The sequence below is a fragment of the Trichomonascus vanleenenianus genome, assembly GCF_965637985.1.
Source record: "Trichomonascus vanleenenianus strain CLIB 3782 genome assembly, contig: TRVA0_005S, whole genome shotgun sequence".
Lineage (NCBI taxonomy): Eukaryota > Fungi > Ascomycota > Dipodascomycetes > Dipodascales > Trichomonascaceae > Blastobotrys > Blastobotrys vanleenenianus.
This window is the reverse complement of record NW_027481882.1, coordinates 356,425-372,324: the sequence shown is the minus strand read 5'-3', so window position 1 is coordinate 372,324 and position 15,900 is coordinate 356,425. Positions and strand designations below refer to the sequence as shown.

General features: G+C 50.9%; 6 protein-coding genes across 6 annotated transcripts; 3 read left to right on the top strand and 3 right to left on the bottom strand.

Moving 5' to 3' along the window:
* Nucleotides 1-402: 402 nt before the first annotated feature.
* On the bottom strand, nucleotides 403-2,250 carry FET3 (ferroxidase FET3; the record flags this gene model as incomplete). Its single annotated transcript, XM_076682957.1, has 1 exon — nucleotides 403-2,250. The coding sequence occupies one exon, from the start codon at nucleotides 2,248-2,250 to the stop codon at nucleotides 403-405; it is 1,848 nt and encodes a 615-aa protein (XP_076542932.1).
* A 2,666-nt stretch (nucleotides 2,251-4,916) lies between these two features.
* FTR1 (FTR1 family protein) lies at nucleotides 4,917-6,098 on the top strand (the record flags this gene model as incomplete). The annotated part of the gene is made up of 1 exon (XM_076682956.1): nucleotides 4,917-6,098. One exon carries the CDS (start codon nucleotides 4,917-4,919, stop codon nucleotides 6,096-6,098), a length of 1,182 nt encoding a protein of 393 aa, XP_076542931.1.
* Nucleotides 6,099-6,320: 222 nt separating this feature from the next.
* Nucleotides 6,321-7,566, bottom strand: TRVA0_005S03510 (carnosine N-methyltransferase; the record flags this gene model as incomplete). The annotated part of the gene is made up of 2 exons (XM_076682955.1): nucleotides 6,321-7,431; nucleotides 7,478-7,566. 2 exons carry the CDS (start codon nucleotides 7,564-7,566, stop codon nucleotides 6,321-6,323), a joined length of 1,200 nt encoding a protein of 399 aa, XP_076542930.1.
* Nucleotides 7,567-7,943: 377 nt separating this feature from the next.
* On the top strand, nucleotides 7,944-8,383 carry TRVA0_005S03488 (NADH dehydrogenase [ubiquinone] 1 beta subcomplex subunit 9; the record flags this gene model as incomplete). The annotated part of the gene is made up of 3 exons (XM_076682954.1): nucleotides 7,944-8,117; nucleotides 8,170-8,293; nucleotides 8,364-8,383. 3 exons carry the CDS (start codon nucleotides 7,944-7,946, stop codon nucleotides 8,381-8,383), a joined length of 318 nt encoding a protein of 105 aa, XP_076542929.1.
* Nucleotides 8,384-8,531: 148 nt separating this feature from the next.
* Nucleotides 8,532-11,582, bottom strand: RGR1 (Rgr1p; the record flags this gene model as incomplete). Its single annotated transcript, XM_076682953.1, has 1 exon — nucleotides 8,532-11,582. One exon carries the CDS (start codon nucleotides 11,580-11,582, stop codon nucleotides 8,532-8,534), a length of 3,051 nt encoding a protein of 1,016 aa, XP_076542928.1.
* A 2,732-nt stretch (nucleotides 11,583-14,314) lies between these two features.
* TRVA0_005S03444 (fumarylacetoacetate hydrolase family protein) lies at nucleotides 14,315-15,291 on the top strand (the record flags this gene model as incomplete). Its single annotated transcript, XM_076682952.1, has 2 exons — nucleotides 14,315-14,553; nucleotides 14,664-15,291. The coding sequence occupies 2 exons, from the start codon at nucleotides 14,315-14,317 to the stop codon at nucleotides 15,289-15,291; spliced, it is 867 nt and encodes a 288-aa protein (XP_076542927.1).
* Nucleotides 15,292-15,900: the final 609 nt, after the last annotated feature.

Here is a 15,900-nt window from a genome sequence, read left to right as displayed (position 1 = left end):
AACTCGGCGCCGAAGACGGCCAATACATTAGTGAAAATTTGCACAAGTTGGTCGCAGTTGACCTCCTTGAAGCAGAGCCACAAGGAGTTTGAAGCAAGGCCGTCAGAGCTCGAGGGATTCAATTACGCATATCTCTTGGTACAGTACCGGTAGTCACTATTGGGAGGGAGGGAGACCAATTTCCCTCGCTTACCCAGACGCCCCTATGAGACCGCTTCATGATGATCGTCAATTACTAGAGTGAATTGTCGAATTATTGCTCAACTACAGTACTGTACTAGGGTGAATGGTCGAGTTAAATGCTCACATATTGCGCAATTCCAGATACTATATATTATGTAGCACATCATTAAAAGAGAAAGAAAAAACAGCGTCGTTAATATTTATACTTTTTTGGTTTTTTTAGGCTCGTGCCTGGCCAATTGGAGTGATGACGGGTTCGTCGACAGCCGACTCTTCATCAAGACCTTCTTCGTGAGCGACAATGATCGAGTCCGTCTTGGACAGGTCCGACATACCATACCACGCAATGGTGGCCATACCGAGGAATGCAGAGACACACGAGAACACCAACGCAACAATGCCTCGGGCAGTGAATCCTGGTGGCAGATCTGGGTGCTGAGCGTTCTGGCCCGCGAGGTTGAGGAAGTCCGTCTCATTACCGGCAGCGTTACCCTTGTACTGGAGGCCAGCCGCCCTGCAGACGTCATAGTGGCCCTCTGGGATCTGGAGAGTCTTCTGGAGCACGTCCGGAGCCTCGATGAAGGTCATGGCAAGACCCTGGTCCATGTGCCACTCAATGTGGCAGTGGAAGAACCACACACCGGGGTTGTCGGCTCGGAATCGCAGCACGTAGTAGCCGTTTGGCCGAACGTACGCCACGTCTCGTCGTATTGGGATCTGGGGGAACGCCGTGTGGTTGCTTGGATCATAAGGCGTAATGTCGTCATCATCGAAAGCAGGCGACCGGTCAATGAGCTGGAACGCGTGGCCGTGCAAGTGGAACGGATGAGTGCCCGAGTCGGCGTTGTTGACAATGACTTCGACAACATCGTTGTGCTTGAGAATATAGGGGTGAGTGAACTCGCCGTAGATTCGCTCATCCATGACCAGGTCGCCCGAAGACATGACAGTGTACAGAGACGGAACCTTTGGCGCAGTGTAGGTGATGTTGTTAAAGAAGGCGTAGTTGACACCGTTGTTCAGGTTAGTCATGACCACGGTGACGTTGATCTGGAGATCTGGCTCTGGTAGCAGCTCCATTCGGTCGTATGGCACGAGCTCAAAGTCGTCAAAGAACGGAATGTCGTCAAAGGTCTCATATGGGATGACCGCCTCCTCATGGGGCGCCGACTTGTTGTACTCGAGCCAGTTGGTCTGGTTCAGGGCCAGGTCCGGTGGGATAAAGTCAAACAGATCAGCATCGAAGACAGTAACGATTGGGAAGTTCTGGGTTGTCGTGTTCTTGGTCTTCACAAGGAACGCGTATCGCTGGGCCGCCGTGATGTAGATTTTGTCGACCGTCTTTGGTTCGGTGTAGATACCATCGACCTCGACAATCTCGAGCTCGTGGTCCTCGATATAGAAGACCATAGACGAGAAGGCACCAATGTTGATGAGTCGAATGAGATAGGTCTTGTTCGGCTCCACCGCGAGCGACGAGTGCTGGGTGTCGTTGAAGAGCATGGAGCTGGGGATCGGCTCGGCACCAGACGGGTTGTACAGACTTAGGAAGGACTTCTCCTCCTCCTCCATGAGCTCGTGGTACCAGTCAGACAAGGTCACGGTGAACTCCTCGTCAAACTCAAACGGCGCATCCTTGTCGTGCACGATGAACGGTCCTCGGTAGCCATCGGGGTACGAGCCCATAACGTGGGTGTGATACCAGTAGGTACCGTTCTGGTCGACGGTGAAGTTGTAGGTAATGTTGGAGCCTGGTGGCACAGCACATTGGGTGAGGCCTGGCGGGCCGTCCATGTGGTTAGTGCCGTTCTGGTAGAGACCGTGGAAGTGGATCGAGGCAGCGGTGTCCTCGAGCTTGTTGTACATGTTGACAACCACCCGGTCGCCCTTGTCGACCTCGACTCGCGGCAGCGGCCACGCGCCGTTGATGCCAATGACCTTTCGCTCCATGAGGCCGTCTGGGTTGGCGTTGACCCACGAAACGTCCCAGTCGTAGGTCACAGTCTTCGCCTGGGCCATCGCGGCAAGGGCCGCGGCGCCTGCAGCTATCCACGAAGTAAACTTCATCTCTTTTTATTCTGCTGGCTTGATAAGAAGTAAAAGAGAAAATAAAAAAGAGGGAAGCGTATATCGAATTATGCGAAGGAAAGAAGAGGGAGGAAAACGGGTCTTATATGGGTACTATCGTAAGCCCTGGGGCGCGGGAAATTTTCTGAGACAGGATAGTCTGCCGGCGTATGTATCCGCTGTACAGGATTATAATCTGTGTTAACGGCTGGCCCTGCGGGTTTGAAGAGGCTGATGTGACACGAATTCTTTCTTTTGCAGTTCTTATCCGAGGGTAGTAGCAGTGATCCGGGGACTGTTAATCTATTTTTCTTTTTTGGGTCCCCTCTTTTGGCTATCTATTATTCACCGCTTCGCGAAGCCAGCTGGTCCTTCTACAAGACCAGAAGCTTGGTTCGCGAGTTTATTGCTTTTGTGTGAACACAAAAGAAAGCTACATGGATCACGTAAACGCTGAGCTAATGTCATGCAGGATGATGGCGGTAAATGACTGGTGAAGAATATAAAAAAACAAAAGAATGGTAAGATTTTATCTGATGGATAATAGCCCGATTGGGGTGGTGATTTGCAGCAGCTAAGACACTTCTCGACCTTTTCCCCCGAGGGTTGCATAGGGACCTTGGGGGAGGGGGGGGAAGGGGAAGGGGGGAGGGTTGCACTGTGTCTGAGCTCACAAGTGGGTTGATTGGGACGTGTAAACCTGCCGAAAAAAAAGCACCATACGGCGCTATACGAAGTGGTTCACACATTGTTTGGAAGTGTGTGCGAACCCAGGGTGGTGCCAAGCACACCAGCTGTAGGAACGGATCTAATTTCACGTTACATTTTTTTATGCGACTTAACGGCGCCGTTAAGCCACTTATTATCTACAAGACTGTGCGAGTTCACTTAATCTTAAGTGTCATAAAATAGAGGGGATTGTGAACGTAGTTGATTGCGGATTGAACGGGGTCAAGGCTACAGTCGGGTGATCAAATGTGGATACGGTCCGTTGTCCAAGTTGTTAGCCGTTATACGCCCTCGTTTGCCCTGCTACATGTGTTGGTTTGTAGGTGTCCGAACCCAGCCAAACTGTGGACTACTATTGTACATTTACACGTATAGTAAGAACAGTACATTACATAATGATACACAGACAGAACTGGACAGGTGAAGGATCAGATAGCTTGCTGAACAAGATCGCACTTTCCTCTGTACCATGTTAGATTGCTAGATACTCTCATAGATCATACGATAATATCACCTTTATTTCCCCGCCTAAATGAAAGATCACACTAAAATCAGCCAAGAGGCCGCTCAATCAATCAATAAATCAATCATAGTCAAACCCTGGATCAATCAATTGATCAATTGATCAGTGAGTCAATGGCTCCCATTAAGCCACTAGAACAGTGGTAGTGCTGGCGCGCGCGAGAGACTTATCTGATCGGGCGCTCCGCTCGTCTAGCAGCTATGCGGCGATTATCTCCTCCCAAAACGGGCATCGTGCATGCCTTGTGTTCATTCTACGTACAGGTAGCTGAGTACATGGGGAATAGCGACCCAAAAGTTGCCCACCTGCCGAACCCCCAGCCTTACCCAAGCCTTACGCAAGGCGGCGAACGAGGGCGAATGGAGACCGCGCTTTGTTACAGACCACAATCGGCGTAGGTAGGCGATATACCGGGAATATTTCGGAGATCAGATAACTCCCAAACGGGAAGTGACGCCTCAACCCGCGGACTGCGATCCCGAAGGACATAATATTCGTCCAGTGTTATATATTCGTACATACGTAGTGCATATGGAGCGAACCAATCGCCATTCCCCCCCCTTGAAGTTGTCGTACCATGCCATGAGCAACCTGAAGTGCAAGAGACTGATGAGTTTAATCAGGGAGCGGCTACTACTGTACCACCGCTTTGGTGCCGTCTCGAAGATCACACAAACGGTCTAGAGTATTCATTGTGTCAGGATTATCGCTAAATACGTGTCGACACTAATTTACTACTCGCATAGGTAGTACTACCACAAGTACAGTAAAACGTAGCGATTATTACGTAGTACTATGTTGGGATATGTTCGACCACAATACATGTAAGTACTATACCCCCAGCTGTCGCTGGCGCATGCACATGCGGGAAAATTTATCTGATCGCAACAGCCGCAGCGTGGAATAAAGCCAAGACACTTTTGGCTTTTTCATCTCTCGGGCTAAGCTTTTCAAAAAAGATTCCTATCTTGACCATTGCGGCAAACAACGTAAAAAAATGTTTGACTGATTGAAGCGGTTCTGCGAAGAGGATGGAGAGATTTCTGACAAGGGAGAGAGACCCTTCGGGTGGGAGGGGGGAAAGAGAGGCACCAGAAAATGGGTTATCTGATCATCCAATCCAGTTTCGGGACCCAAAACATGTCTCCAACGTCGTACGTGCATACCGGCATGCTTTCTTCTTTACACCACAGGGACACTCATGCAGCTGCGTATAGTATTCTTGGGTCCTAAACTCTCCGTAGGCTATACTTAATGTTGGTTTGCTTTTTCATGGCAAAAAAAGAAACCGACCGTATGCAGTCTGGAGGGTGCAGAAAAAAAAAAGAGTCGCAAAGGGCTATATATATAAGAGTAATTGATCCGGCATTGCTGGTCCAACCAACAGTAATAGTCAATCGCGTGTGTACTAATCATGGCGAACGTCTTCTCTGTAGAGATATTCTTTATCGTGTTCCGAGAGACGCTAGAAGCGTCGGTCATTATCTCGGTTCTCTTGGCCTTCATCAAGCAGGGCCTCGGCAAGCAGTCTGACGACCGCCGCTTGTATAAACGCTTGTTATGGCAGGTGTGGATTGGTGCAGCCCTCGGTATTGTCATTTGTTTGGCCATTGGTGGTGCGTTCATTGGTGTCTTCTATTCGCTAGGCCGGGACATCTGGGCCCAGTCTGAGGACCTCTGGGAAGGTATCTTTTCGGTTATCGCGACCATTATGATCACCTTTATGGGTCTCGCCATGCTCCGTGTTAACAAGATGAAGGAGAAGTGGCGAGTCAAGATCGCCCAGGCCATTTTGAACACGGACAAGGACGTTAAGCGAAAGTGCTTTGGTCTCGGCCACCTCTCCAAGAAGTACGCTCTTGCTCTGCTGCCGCTCGTCACCACTCTGCGAGAGGGTGTCGAAGCCATTGTCTTTGTAGGTGGTGTCTCCCTTGGTCAGCCAGCTACGTCTTTCCCGCTGGCAGTCATCTGCGGTCTGGCTGCTGGCTGCGGTGTTGGTTACGTCATTTATCGAGGTGGTAACTTCATGGCCATGCAGTACTTCTTGATCGCCTCGACCTGCTTCCTCTACCTCATTGCCGCCGGCCTGTGGTCCCGAGCTATCTGGTACTTCCAGATGCACGTTTTCTCCAAGCAGGCCGGTGGTGACGTTGCCGAGGAGGGCAGTGGTCCTGGTTCTTACAACGTTAATCAGATTGTCTGGCACGTCAACTGCTGCAACCCAGAAACTGACAATGGTTGGGAAATCTTCAACGCTCTGTTTGGCTGGCAGAACTCGGCCACCTATGGCTCGGTAATCTCCTACAACGTGTACTGGATCTTCATCATCTGCTTGGTGCTAGTTATCATGTACCAGGAGAAGAAGGGCAAGCTGCCATTCATCCATCGATTCCAGAAGAAGAAGCTGACCCAGGCTGAGGCCGACAGACTTGTGCGAGAGGCCGAGTTGGTCGCCGCTCGAAAGTACGGCCAGAAGGGTTCTGAGCCGTCGAGCTCCGTGGAGAATATCACTCAGCAAAACTCAGAGGCCTCTGTTGAAATTGAGAAGGTCCCGTATGTCAATCATACCGCACTTGGTGATGACCGTCATGTGTAATAATGACATGAAAGACATAATCGAAAAACCCTAGAAAAAAAATAATGGCCCTGTAATGTAATGAAGTATTTTTTTAGCCTTTCAATGAACTAACTTGTTATTATTCTTTGGTAGCTCTTCATTTTTGTGGTTTGTATCGTCATTCAGCAGCGTTGCGTTGTGGAACGGTTACCAATAGGTACGGCATTTTTAAGGCAGCATGTGAATCCGGTCGGTGTATTCTTAGCTCGCCACGGATGGAGTTGGTTCTTTAATGGCGATCCAATACTCACAGAGGTACATAAACCCGCCCATGCTCTCTGGAGAGTTTGTATACATGGAAGGAATGCCGCTCTCACGCTTCTCGAATCGAAACCCAAACGTGGGTATCAATTCCAGCAAATCCTCCAGAGACATTTCTAGTCCACAGCTCCTATCTTCTTGGTTGCTCTGTCTGTCCAGGGATACATTGTCATCGACAGGCATTACCTCTTCATAATGCCAAAGCAAGGGCCCAAAGTTGATCCAAATTCCTCCTGGGCGTAGACTATCAGAAATAACCCGCAGGGTGTTGAAAATGTTCGGCGCAGTGTCCAAAAAGAATACTGTAGTGACTACATCAAACAGCTCGTCCGGAGGAGGCGGGTAAATCATGTCGAATGATCCCGCACTCATGGAGAGCAGGCCCTCGGGAGGAATATGTTCATCGTTCATTGCATGCTGAGTTAGCATTCCCGGGTGGACGTCTGGGATCAAAACCTCCTTGAGCTGGTGCTCTTTGGTACGATTATGTGAAAAAGTCTGGATATTAGGACGAATTCGATACTCGCACGCAGCGCTGGTATGGTTAAGAATAAAGCTCGACGTGAAGAGCATATGGAAGGAGAACTCGTTTCCTTGGGCCTGGAACCCCAACGCCGCCAGCTCCATTGGCAGCCGTCCCAAACCGCATCCTGGCACCAGAACTCGCACCTTGTGTCTCTCTATTCGGTCGGGATACATCGTCGCCAGGTCTCTGAGCACGCGTCCAAAGCTCACCTGCCGTTCAGGCACGCCCATAACGCTCCATTCTCGCGCGACTTGCCTCAGGGTGGAATTGACCTTATCTACGTCAGATCCCGTGCAAGGGGCCCACTGGCCCCTTTCTGGAGCGCCAAAATTTGCAACAGCCGCGTCCGCTACTCTTGCCAAAAAGAAGGCATTGTCTTCAATGGCGTCTTCGATTGAGTCGAGGTGGTGCAGGAAGAAGGAGTCGATCAATGTTTTGTACTCCTCAGATAGTCTTTCGTACTTCCTGCGGCGAGGATTGACGAGATTGTACTTGGCGGTTGCCGGATACGCATAGAAAGCGTTCCTAAACCATCAGTCAGCCTTTCAATTTACTCCTAGAACAAACTCACAAAGTTGCCGTGAGGACCTTGAGCTCCTCCGCATTATCCGCGTCTTCGCTCTTTTTGTACGCCGACGCCCTATCGTCGTCCTCCTCCATGGTTCCTGTGTCGCCTAGAAGTTGACAATCGAATCGATCTGCACATGACAGATAGCCGATTATGTAACGTGCTCACTTGACATTAGTAAAGAACCAACCGCACAAACGTTTTTCATATGTTGACGTAAATTGATAATCATTTATTGCAAGGAAAGAGTACAAAAGACTATAGAAGCTCATAACAAACTACTATTCGACCCATTGTGAGCGAGAGGTTCTCATGGACGCCAGGTGCGAGCTACAAGAATCGTAAGGCGGGGGCGGTTAACATCCACTAAATTATCGCATTTCCGCGATCTCCCAATGGACGACAACCAATGAAATCCGAGCGAAAAGATTCACCCACTACTTTTCAAAACCACACACAGTACTAATAGATGTCGGGCCCGTTCACCGAGTACAACCGAAAGGTCGTGTCGACGCTGTACAGGCAGTCGCTGCGGCTTTCCAAGTCCTGGATCAACCGCCGAGACCTCTGGCGGACCACGGCCCTTGAGATCCGACAGCAGTTTGATCAGAACAAGAACATCAGCGACCACCGACAGGCTCTGGTAGGACAACTCCGAGAAATACTCATGGATTAGACTAACTCTAGAATTGTAGGCTGTCATCGAGAAGGCGAAGGAGACTCTCAAAAAGTACCAGCACCCAGATCCAATCATCCCATCCTGGCGACCAGGTGGTACCAAGTACGAACGAAACATTCCGCCTCCACAACAAGAGAAGGGTATGTCTGCTTCACACCCAGCAATTGAATTTGTTGAAATTTATGAGATTGTTGCTAACTATTAGTATAGTCCACGACGAGGGCTGGTAATTCCCCCGTTTGACAACAACATTTTGTATAATGATAATGCATTGATATCAATTTCCTACCCAATGCTACTACTCCTCGTAGCTAAATTATTTCCACAAAAAAATATAGGTTTTCCATTCTATACAGTAGCTTTGGTTTTTGTAGATTTTTATGCCTGGGCTTGCTGAGCCTGGAATCGGCCGGCAATCATGTTGATGAGCGGACCAAAGGAGCCAATGGGACACGCCACGCCGCTGACCAGAGGTACAACGCCAGCAATCTCGTTGGCCGCGGCCGTCCAGATAGCCCCCAGCGAGGACGCCGTGGCCTTCTTTTCCTGCTCCTTGCGAAGGCCGGTCAGAGAGTTGATGGCGTCCATAACATCGGACACAAACAGTTCAGGCGCCTGAGTGCGCTTCTTGAGCACCTTGGCCTGCAGCTTGACCCTCTGGTGCATAAACACAATGCTCAGCTCGGTGACACTTCGCGGGATGATGATGATGCCCTGCGCCTTAGTCGACTCGCGCAGAGTCCGCACCGTCTCGTATATCGGCAGAGTCGTCTGGAGCAGCCAAATAACCGACCGCAGGCCGTGCTGCTTGAGCACCTCCTGCAAGTGCTGTGAGATCTCGTAGTGCGGGCTGTTCCTGCTCAGCTCGAGCGAAATGTCGTCAGACTCGGCCGTGCTGTTGCTCAAAACAACCGTCGCCTGCAAAGAAGGCCCATACTCAAACGTGACGCGGTCCATGCACGCGTTGACGAGCTCGAGCTTCATCGACTTGATGAGGTCCGTGTAGCTGACAATGCGCTCAATCTGGCCCAGCCGCTGTATAACACAGTCGATGAACCCACTCTCCGCCTCCTGGCTCGTCAGGTTGAGCACAATGCTAAACTTGCCTTTCTTGGGGTCGAGCACGAGGCCCGAGTCCGTCGAAGGGACCGAATTGAGCGCAATCTGGTGCCGCGTGCGCCCCTGGAGCAGCACTGTGGAGCCAACCGCGGAAAGCACCAGCGTGCTGTGGGCCCAGCTGGTGTTGGACACCAGCAGCGTAGGCAGGTCAATGGATACCAGCGGAGCCCCACGGTTCGACGCAAGCCGGTCCTGGAGCACCTGGAACCGCACGTTGCGCTCCTTGAGCTGGTTGGTGAACGGCTCGACGCGCGTCCGCCGAGTGACAAACAGCGCCAAGTCGTCAAACAGCTTGTAGTCAATGGTTCGCTCGCGCCCAACATCAATGTGCTCGACAAACTGGATGCGCCACACATCGTCTTTGGCCTCAAGCTGGCTGATCCACCACTGGGGTGCCGTTACGCCGTTGATGGAAACGAGCAGGAACCACTTGAGCGACCAACTCGGCAGTCGTAGCGCGAACACAATCTTGGTGTCGGCGCTAAAATGCGTCCGGACGTCATCGCTGGCGATAGCAACGTTGCTGTTGTACACCCACCCGGTGGCCTTGGCGCGCGTCGTGATCTCGTCCTGCAACGACACGTGTCGCAGCTTGTAGAGCACGCCAGCGGCCTGGCTGACCCGGTCGGGTAGCTCGTTCAGGGACCGCTCGGCGGCCATGACGATCTGCGTCGAGTTCTGGAGCACAGCACGCCCCGTCTGCGGGTCGATGGAGAACACGGTGTACCTCGTGTTGGTTAGTTGGATTTTCAGTCTATTCGGCGCCAGTAGCACCAGAAGCGGCTCCTCGCTTCCATTCTTGTCGTTGTTGTTGTTATTGTTGTTGTCGTCGGTCGTAGCGTCGTTATTAAGAGATTCATTATTACCAGTGGCTGCAGCTGCTCCACTGTCGTTGTTGTTAGCAAAATTGTTGTCGTTATTAGAGGGCCGCATGACGCTCCCCTTAAGTGCGGCGCTGTGCGGTTCAAATCTCGCCGCACCCGCCGCATTCAATGCGGCGGCATTGTTGCTGTTGTTGTTGTTGTTGTTGTTACTGGCAGGCGTAGCCATCGTGTTTGTACTGGAATCGAGCGACCGCGCGTACCGCAGGCTGTCGCGGTGGAGCATCTCCTGTGCCCGCGGACCGTACAGCAGCGTGGCCAGCCCGTAGTAGACCGTCTCAATGATGTATCGCACGTGGAGGTCAATGACCTCGCTGAGCAGCCACTCGACGGCCAGATGCCGCTGGCCAAACTCGAGGCCGTGATCGCTAACGAGTTGGCCGTCGCGCGTCCACCGCACGCCTAGTATGTTGCTCCGTTGGAGCCCAATCTCAACCATGCTGCGCGGACCCGACCTATTGACCCAGTACTGCACGACAATGAGGCTCTTGTCCGGGTAGAACACATGTCTCAGTACGTTAGCCCACAGACCGCCCTCGAGGTCCGTCAACCGCTCATGAATGACGGCGAGCTTGTAGTTCTGCGCAAACTTGAGCAGCCAGTCAAACACCTGGGCCAGGCGGCGCGTCGAAAGCATCGAGTTAACAATCTTCTCAACTTTGGTGCGCACGCCTAAAGGCATGGCCTTGGCGCCGTCGAAGCAAAACGCAAAGTCAACCAAGAAAAACCGCGCGTCGACTGCGTCGTCGGCAATTCCCAGGTCTACGGTGAACGAATTCTCTACGGAAAACTTGACCTTGCCATTGGAGATGTGGTAGTTCCGGTATAGTGGAGGCAACTCCTCTGTCAGAGCCAACCGAATCGACAGCAGAACATTCAGGCTCGTCAGCGTCTTGAGCACCTTCTTCGCCGACAGCGGCCGCAGCGTCACGTACCCGTGCGACAGCTGGAACGGCCGCCCGTTCTTGAGCACTTCGAGCGCCGTCTCGATGTCGGGATTGCGCAGCTTGGCACCTCCGAGGTCGCGCTCAATGGTGTAGAGCACGTTGACCACGTTGGTGTAGCAGTTCTGCTGCGCGCTGAGCCAGGCGACAACGTCGATGCACTGAGCCACGTCGCCACTGGCTACGGCCCACTTGGTGAGCACGTACAACTTGACAAACTCCTGGCGCGACTTGATGATGAAGTCGAGCAGCCGTCGCTTGCGCGATAAATCCGATGTGACTGCCGGCAGCGTCTCCAGCAGGTTTCGCAGCTCGCCATACGTGTGGTGCACCAGGTTGCCTGTGACATGCGCGAGAGGGACGTAGTTCTCCGTGATGTGCGGGATCCGAGGCGCCGCCGTCAGGTTCTGGAGCTGTTGGTGCGCCTGCTCCTTCATGGCGGTCAACGAGTCGGTCGTCGTCCGGGCGTCGGCAGCCGGTTCCATTCGTTCTTTTTTTTCCTTCCAAAAAAATCACGCTTGCATACACGACAATATCATCGACCTTTCTCCTCCTGGTTGTTGTTTAATGAACGAAAGTGCCCAAATCTCTTCTCTCCAAACGGCGCAAATCGATTGTAGTTGGGTCGGTCGGGTGGGAAATTCGTTTTCCCACGGCGGGTTTTTTTCTCCCACCGGCCCCCTCGCGCACTACACGACCCTGACCCCATATCGCTGGCCCTACCCTTTCGATGGCCTTGGCGTTTGGAGTTTTGATGGAGTTCTTTGGGGATGGGGTATACCGTGCTTGAGTATCTATTTTCCGCTGGTCAATGAGTGCGTAAAACCTTTGGTCTTTTCTCTTGGGGGGGGGGGCCCGGCCGCCAAACCCCCCATAGCTCCGCTTCGCGGCGGATTATACCGGTAATTGATATCATAACTGGTGCTACTGTGGTCTGCGGTAATACCTGATAATACATATTGTGAATCCATCGAAGACATTCAATTTGAGATCTGGAACTCCCGTTCATTAGCAGTCTGTGAGAGTATATAGTCCTTGCACATTACCCTCACTACGCTGTTAACATTAAAGTAGTTGAACTATCGCCATACATTTCCTGGATCACAGCTCGAGTGCCTCATAGGAATATTATGAGGCCATTCAGTGTAATTTCTAGAGGCACTAGGTGGTATGTGTTCATAGTTCTGTGGAGTATATAGCTTTTGCGGTACTGTTACCTTGTTAGTGGGAGGTGAACTGTCACTAGCCGTTGAATTTTTGAAATTAAAGCTAGAATAAAGAAACGAACTGTCCGTATCCATTGCCGGTCTGAGAGATCTTTTATTGTTCCATTAGTTTGGAACGGAATATGGAAACAGATTTACCGCTGGTACTACCTTCGTAAATGATTCTACCGGTACTGTAGTGTATTACCACTCGGTATTTGAAAAATGAACTAGTCAGATGTATTCCACATTACCCTATACAGCATTTCTGATGCCATGTATTTGGAAAACTACACTATAAATGAAGTCAGATGCACTTTTCAGTGTACCCCAATACCGACAAATTGCGACTTGGCTGCTAAAAAAAATTGAATAGCCGTGTTGGACTACCGGTATTAAGGGCATTTTGCAATTGTTCCTATAGTACAACTATCGGTAAATACCCGGCAATACCAGAGTAGGTGAGTAAGTACTATCCAGTGGATGCTAGTACGTAATGTAATGCCATGTCCGAGTCTCCGTTCTGCACTGTCACGTTTTTCACCTAGTTCAACATGCCAGGTCCCCCCCCCCCCCCCAGAAGAGATGACGTCTTGCTTTTTGTCCGCAGGGCAATTTCTAAACGGCGTCGAGGTGGTTTGGAGGTGGATTATGCAAGTCTGTGGGATCAAGTATATGTGTATGAGTAGTTCCGGACGATAAGAGCGATCTGGAACAGTGGGTTATCAGAGTCTAGGCTTCGCATTATCTCAGGGGTACAAGATGTAGCATGGGAACAGATGATCAATTATGATTATTTGGTATATTGGATTCGGGTATAAAGATGCTTCGCCTCAGGGAGCGGTCTTTAGTCGGGTCGTTATTAAGCAGTACATTACCGTCGAAATTAAAAGATGATTGTCGAGAGAAACTGTCAACGTATCTACCCTTCTAGTGATCTCGAGACTGATTTGCGGGTTGTATAGTAGTACCGTAATCCATCAACTACGGTTGTAACTTCGGGTAATCAGTTCATGCCGCACGATTACTGGCGATGACATTTGCTGTCCCACCTGCACCTTTCGGTAGAGGCTCTCGATCGGCTCAGGGATTTATTCGTGAACTAGAACAAGGGCACGCATGTGCGAAACTAGACGAAAATGATTGTCAACATCGTCACGGTCGTTGAATCACTAGTCGACTGGAAAACCCTAATATATTCCCCAGGGCGCGAAGTGGGAAAGCCTGTGTCAGACTTCGGTGGTATTATTGCGTAGATATATCAATGGCGGGACTCTCGCCCGGTGGTGCCTCAGGGGCTTGTCGAGGCTCCTCCTTCTCTTGTCAGATCGCTACTTATTAAGCTGTGAATCATCTCAGATCCGACTTGGCTTCAGTAGTAGGTCCAAGGGCCTTATAGAGGAATATCCTACCTCCTGCACAGACCCGAGGTTGGTGGTTGTTTGTTTAGAGTGGTACCGGGACGTACGGAAATTTCATAAGCCTTCCCATTTCAAAAACTGCTGTAAAAGGTAATAACTTCCACAGGTTGGTAGCATGTAAGTCAAATAAATTCACTAGAAATCTCAACAGTCGTCCCAGCATAGCTTTCCCAACGATGATAAGTACTGTACTACCCATGCATAGTGACGGAGCATGTATTGAGCAATGAGGGGAATGGTTGAGTCTGCAACGGGCTATGCACCACAGTACTTGTACTCCGGAATCCTCTGTAGAGCCTATCGAAAGCGCCAAATTATCCGAGAGCGGTAACTGTAGAGATCTATAGCTAGCTAGCTAGGCTAGGCGAATAAAGTGGGGGCCATTAGACGGCTATTTCACCCCTGTCACCTAAAGCGCTTACTCTCATGCAGTCCGTGTTAGCACGGACATTTCCGCTTTTTGCGTATTATCGTAGGTACCCACCTCGACCGGTTGGCTCAGTTACCCAGTTTAAAAGACACTATGACTGCTGCTCTGACCAAGGTAAGAAAAAAAAAACTATCCTAAGAATATATCATTAACCGTTTCAAATGACCGCTCAACGAATTGTTAGGTTCATCGCCGCTGACGGGCGAACATATTACGGAGATGCTATTCTCCCGGTCGGTGTGACCGACTCTCGAAGGGCGACGCAGGCTCGACTTATCAGCGGTGACATTCTCGGCGACTACAAGGTCGAGCAGTCTGTGTTGCCGATTCGCAAGCTGCTCTCCCCGCTGCCCCCTAGCAAGGTCCCTACCGCCAGGTTCTTGGGCCTCAACTACAAGAAGTAAGTAGCAGTGCTTTATCTCGCACTATCCTTTGCGTCCGATTATGCTACCATTTGCATCTGATTATGCTATCATCTGCGTCCGATTATGCTAACCTAAATGACACTAGGCATGCCGCCGAGACGAAAATGCCCGTCCCCAAGTACCCGGTGCTGTTCTACAAGCCATCCACCGCCCTTTCGGGCCCAACCGATCCAATTCCGGTTCCGGCGGTTGCCCAGATTGAGAACGAGACTGACTATGAGTGCGAAGTTGTGGTGGTTATCGGCAAGCCCTGCAGGGACGTTTCTGTTGAGGACGCCCTTGGCTACGTGTTGGGCTATGCCGTCGGAAACGACGTGTCTCAGCGGGTTTGGCAGATCAAGAAAGGCGGAAGCCAGTGGAGCTTGGGCAAGATGTACGACGGCTGGGCGCCATTCGGGCCGGCTATTGTTACCCCACAGGCTGTCGGAGATATCCAGAACCAGACCATCTACACTAAAGTCAACGGCGAGACCGTGCAGCAGGAGAACACCGGAGACATGATCTTCCCAGTGGCGGAGGCAATCTCCTTCCTGTCGCAGGGAAGCACCTTGCAGCCGGGCGACGTTATTTTCATGGGCACTCCGGCCGGTGTAGGTATGGGGCGAACTCCGAAGTACTGGCTCAGAGATGGCGACGTCGTAGAGATTGGCCTGTCCAATGTTGGCACAATTGAGAACGTCGTTGAGTACGAGAAGTCCAAGCCCAAGTTGTAAGCTTGTATAGAAGAATTATAAATTTCTAACATGAACGCACCGTTTTTCATGAAGTTATACACCGAATTCCGCTTATCATGAACTTCCCGCTTATAACGTCAGTCTTACATTTATCATGAAGTTCTCGCTTATATCATCGTCTTCGCTTTCCAAGAATTTATCGCTTATAATCTCGTCAATTCCTCTTCAGGTCGCCGCCAACTTCTTTCCGCTCACGATAGTACGGGGTAGTAGGCTGTTGGCACAGCCCTTCGTGTAGCCCCGTGTCTCCCTCCCCCACACTTTGTTCTCCACCACTAACGGTCACCAATGGGCACCAAATTAGCTTATCTTTTATGATTCTAGCACATGTAGCAAAAATACCCCTGAAAATCCCGGAAAAACGACATGTATCTCGCCGAGAACGCCAGGCAATGTCACCTCATCGATCGCCGTGATCTCCTAGGTAACACACCCGGGCCCCAGTGCAGTGGGGGTGATGGTCAGCCGTGCGCATGCGGCGCGCATGGCACTATGGCAGGTTGTAGCGTCACATTCTCCTCCACAACCCAAAATCGAAGTTTTGTAACATTGGAGTATTTATCGACTAGACAGGGGGAATTACCAGAG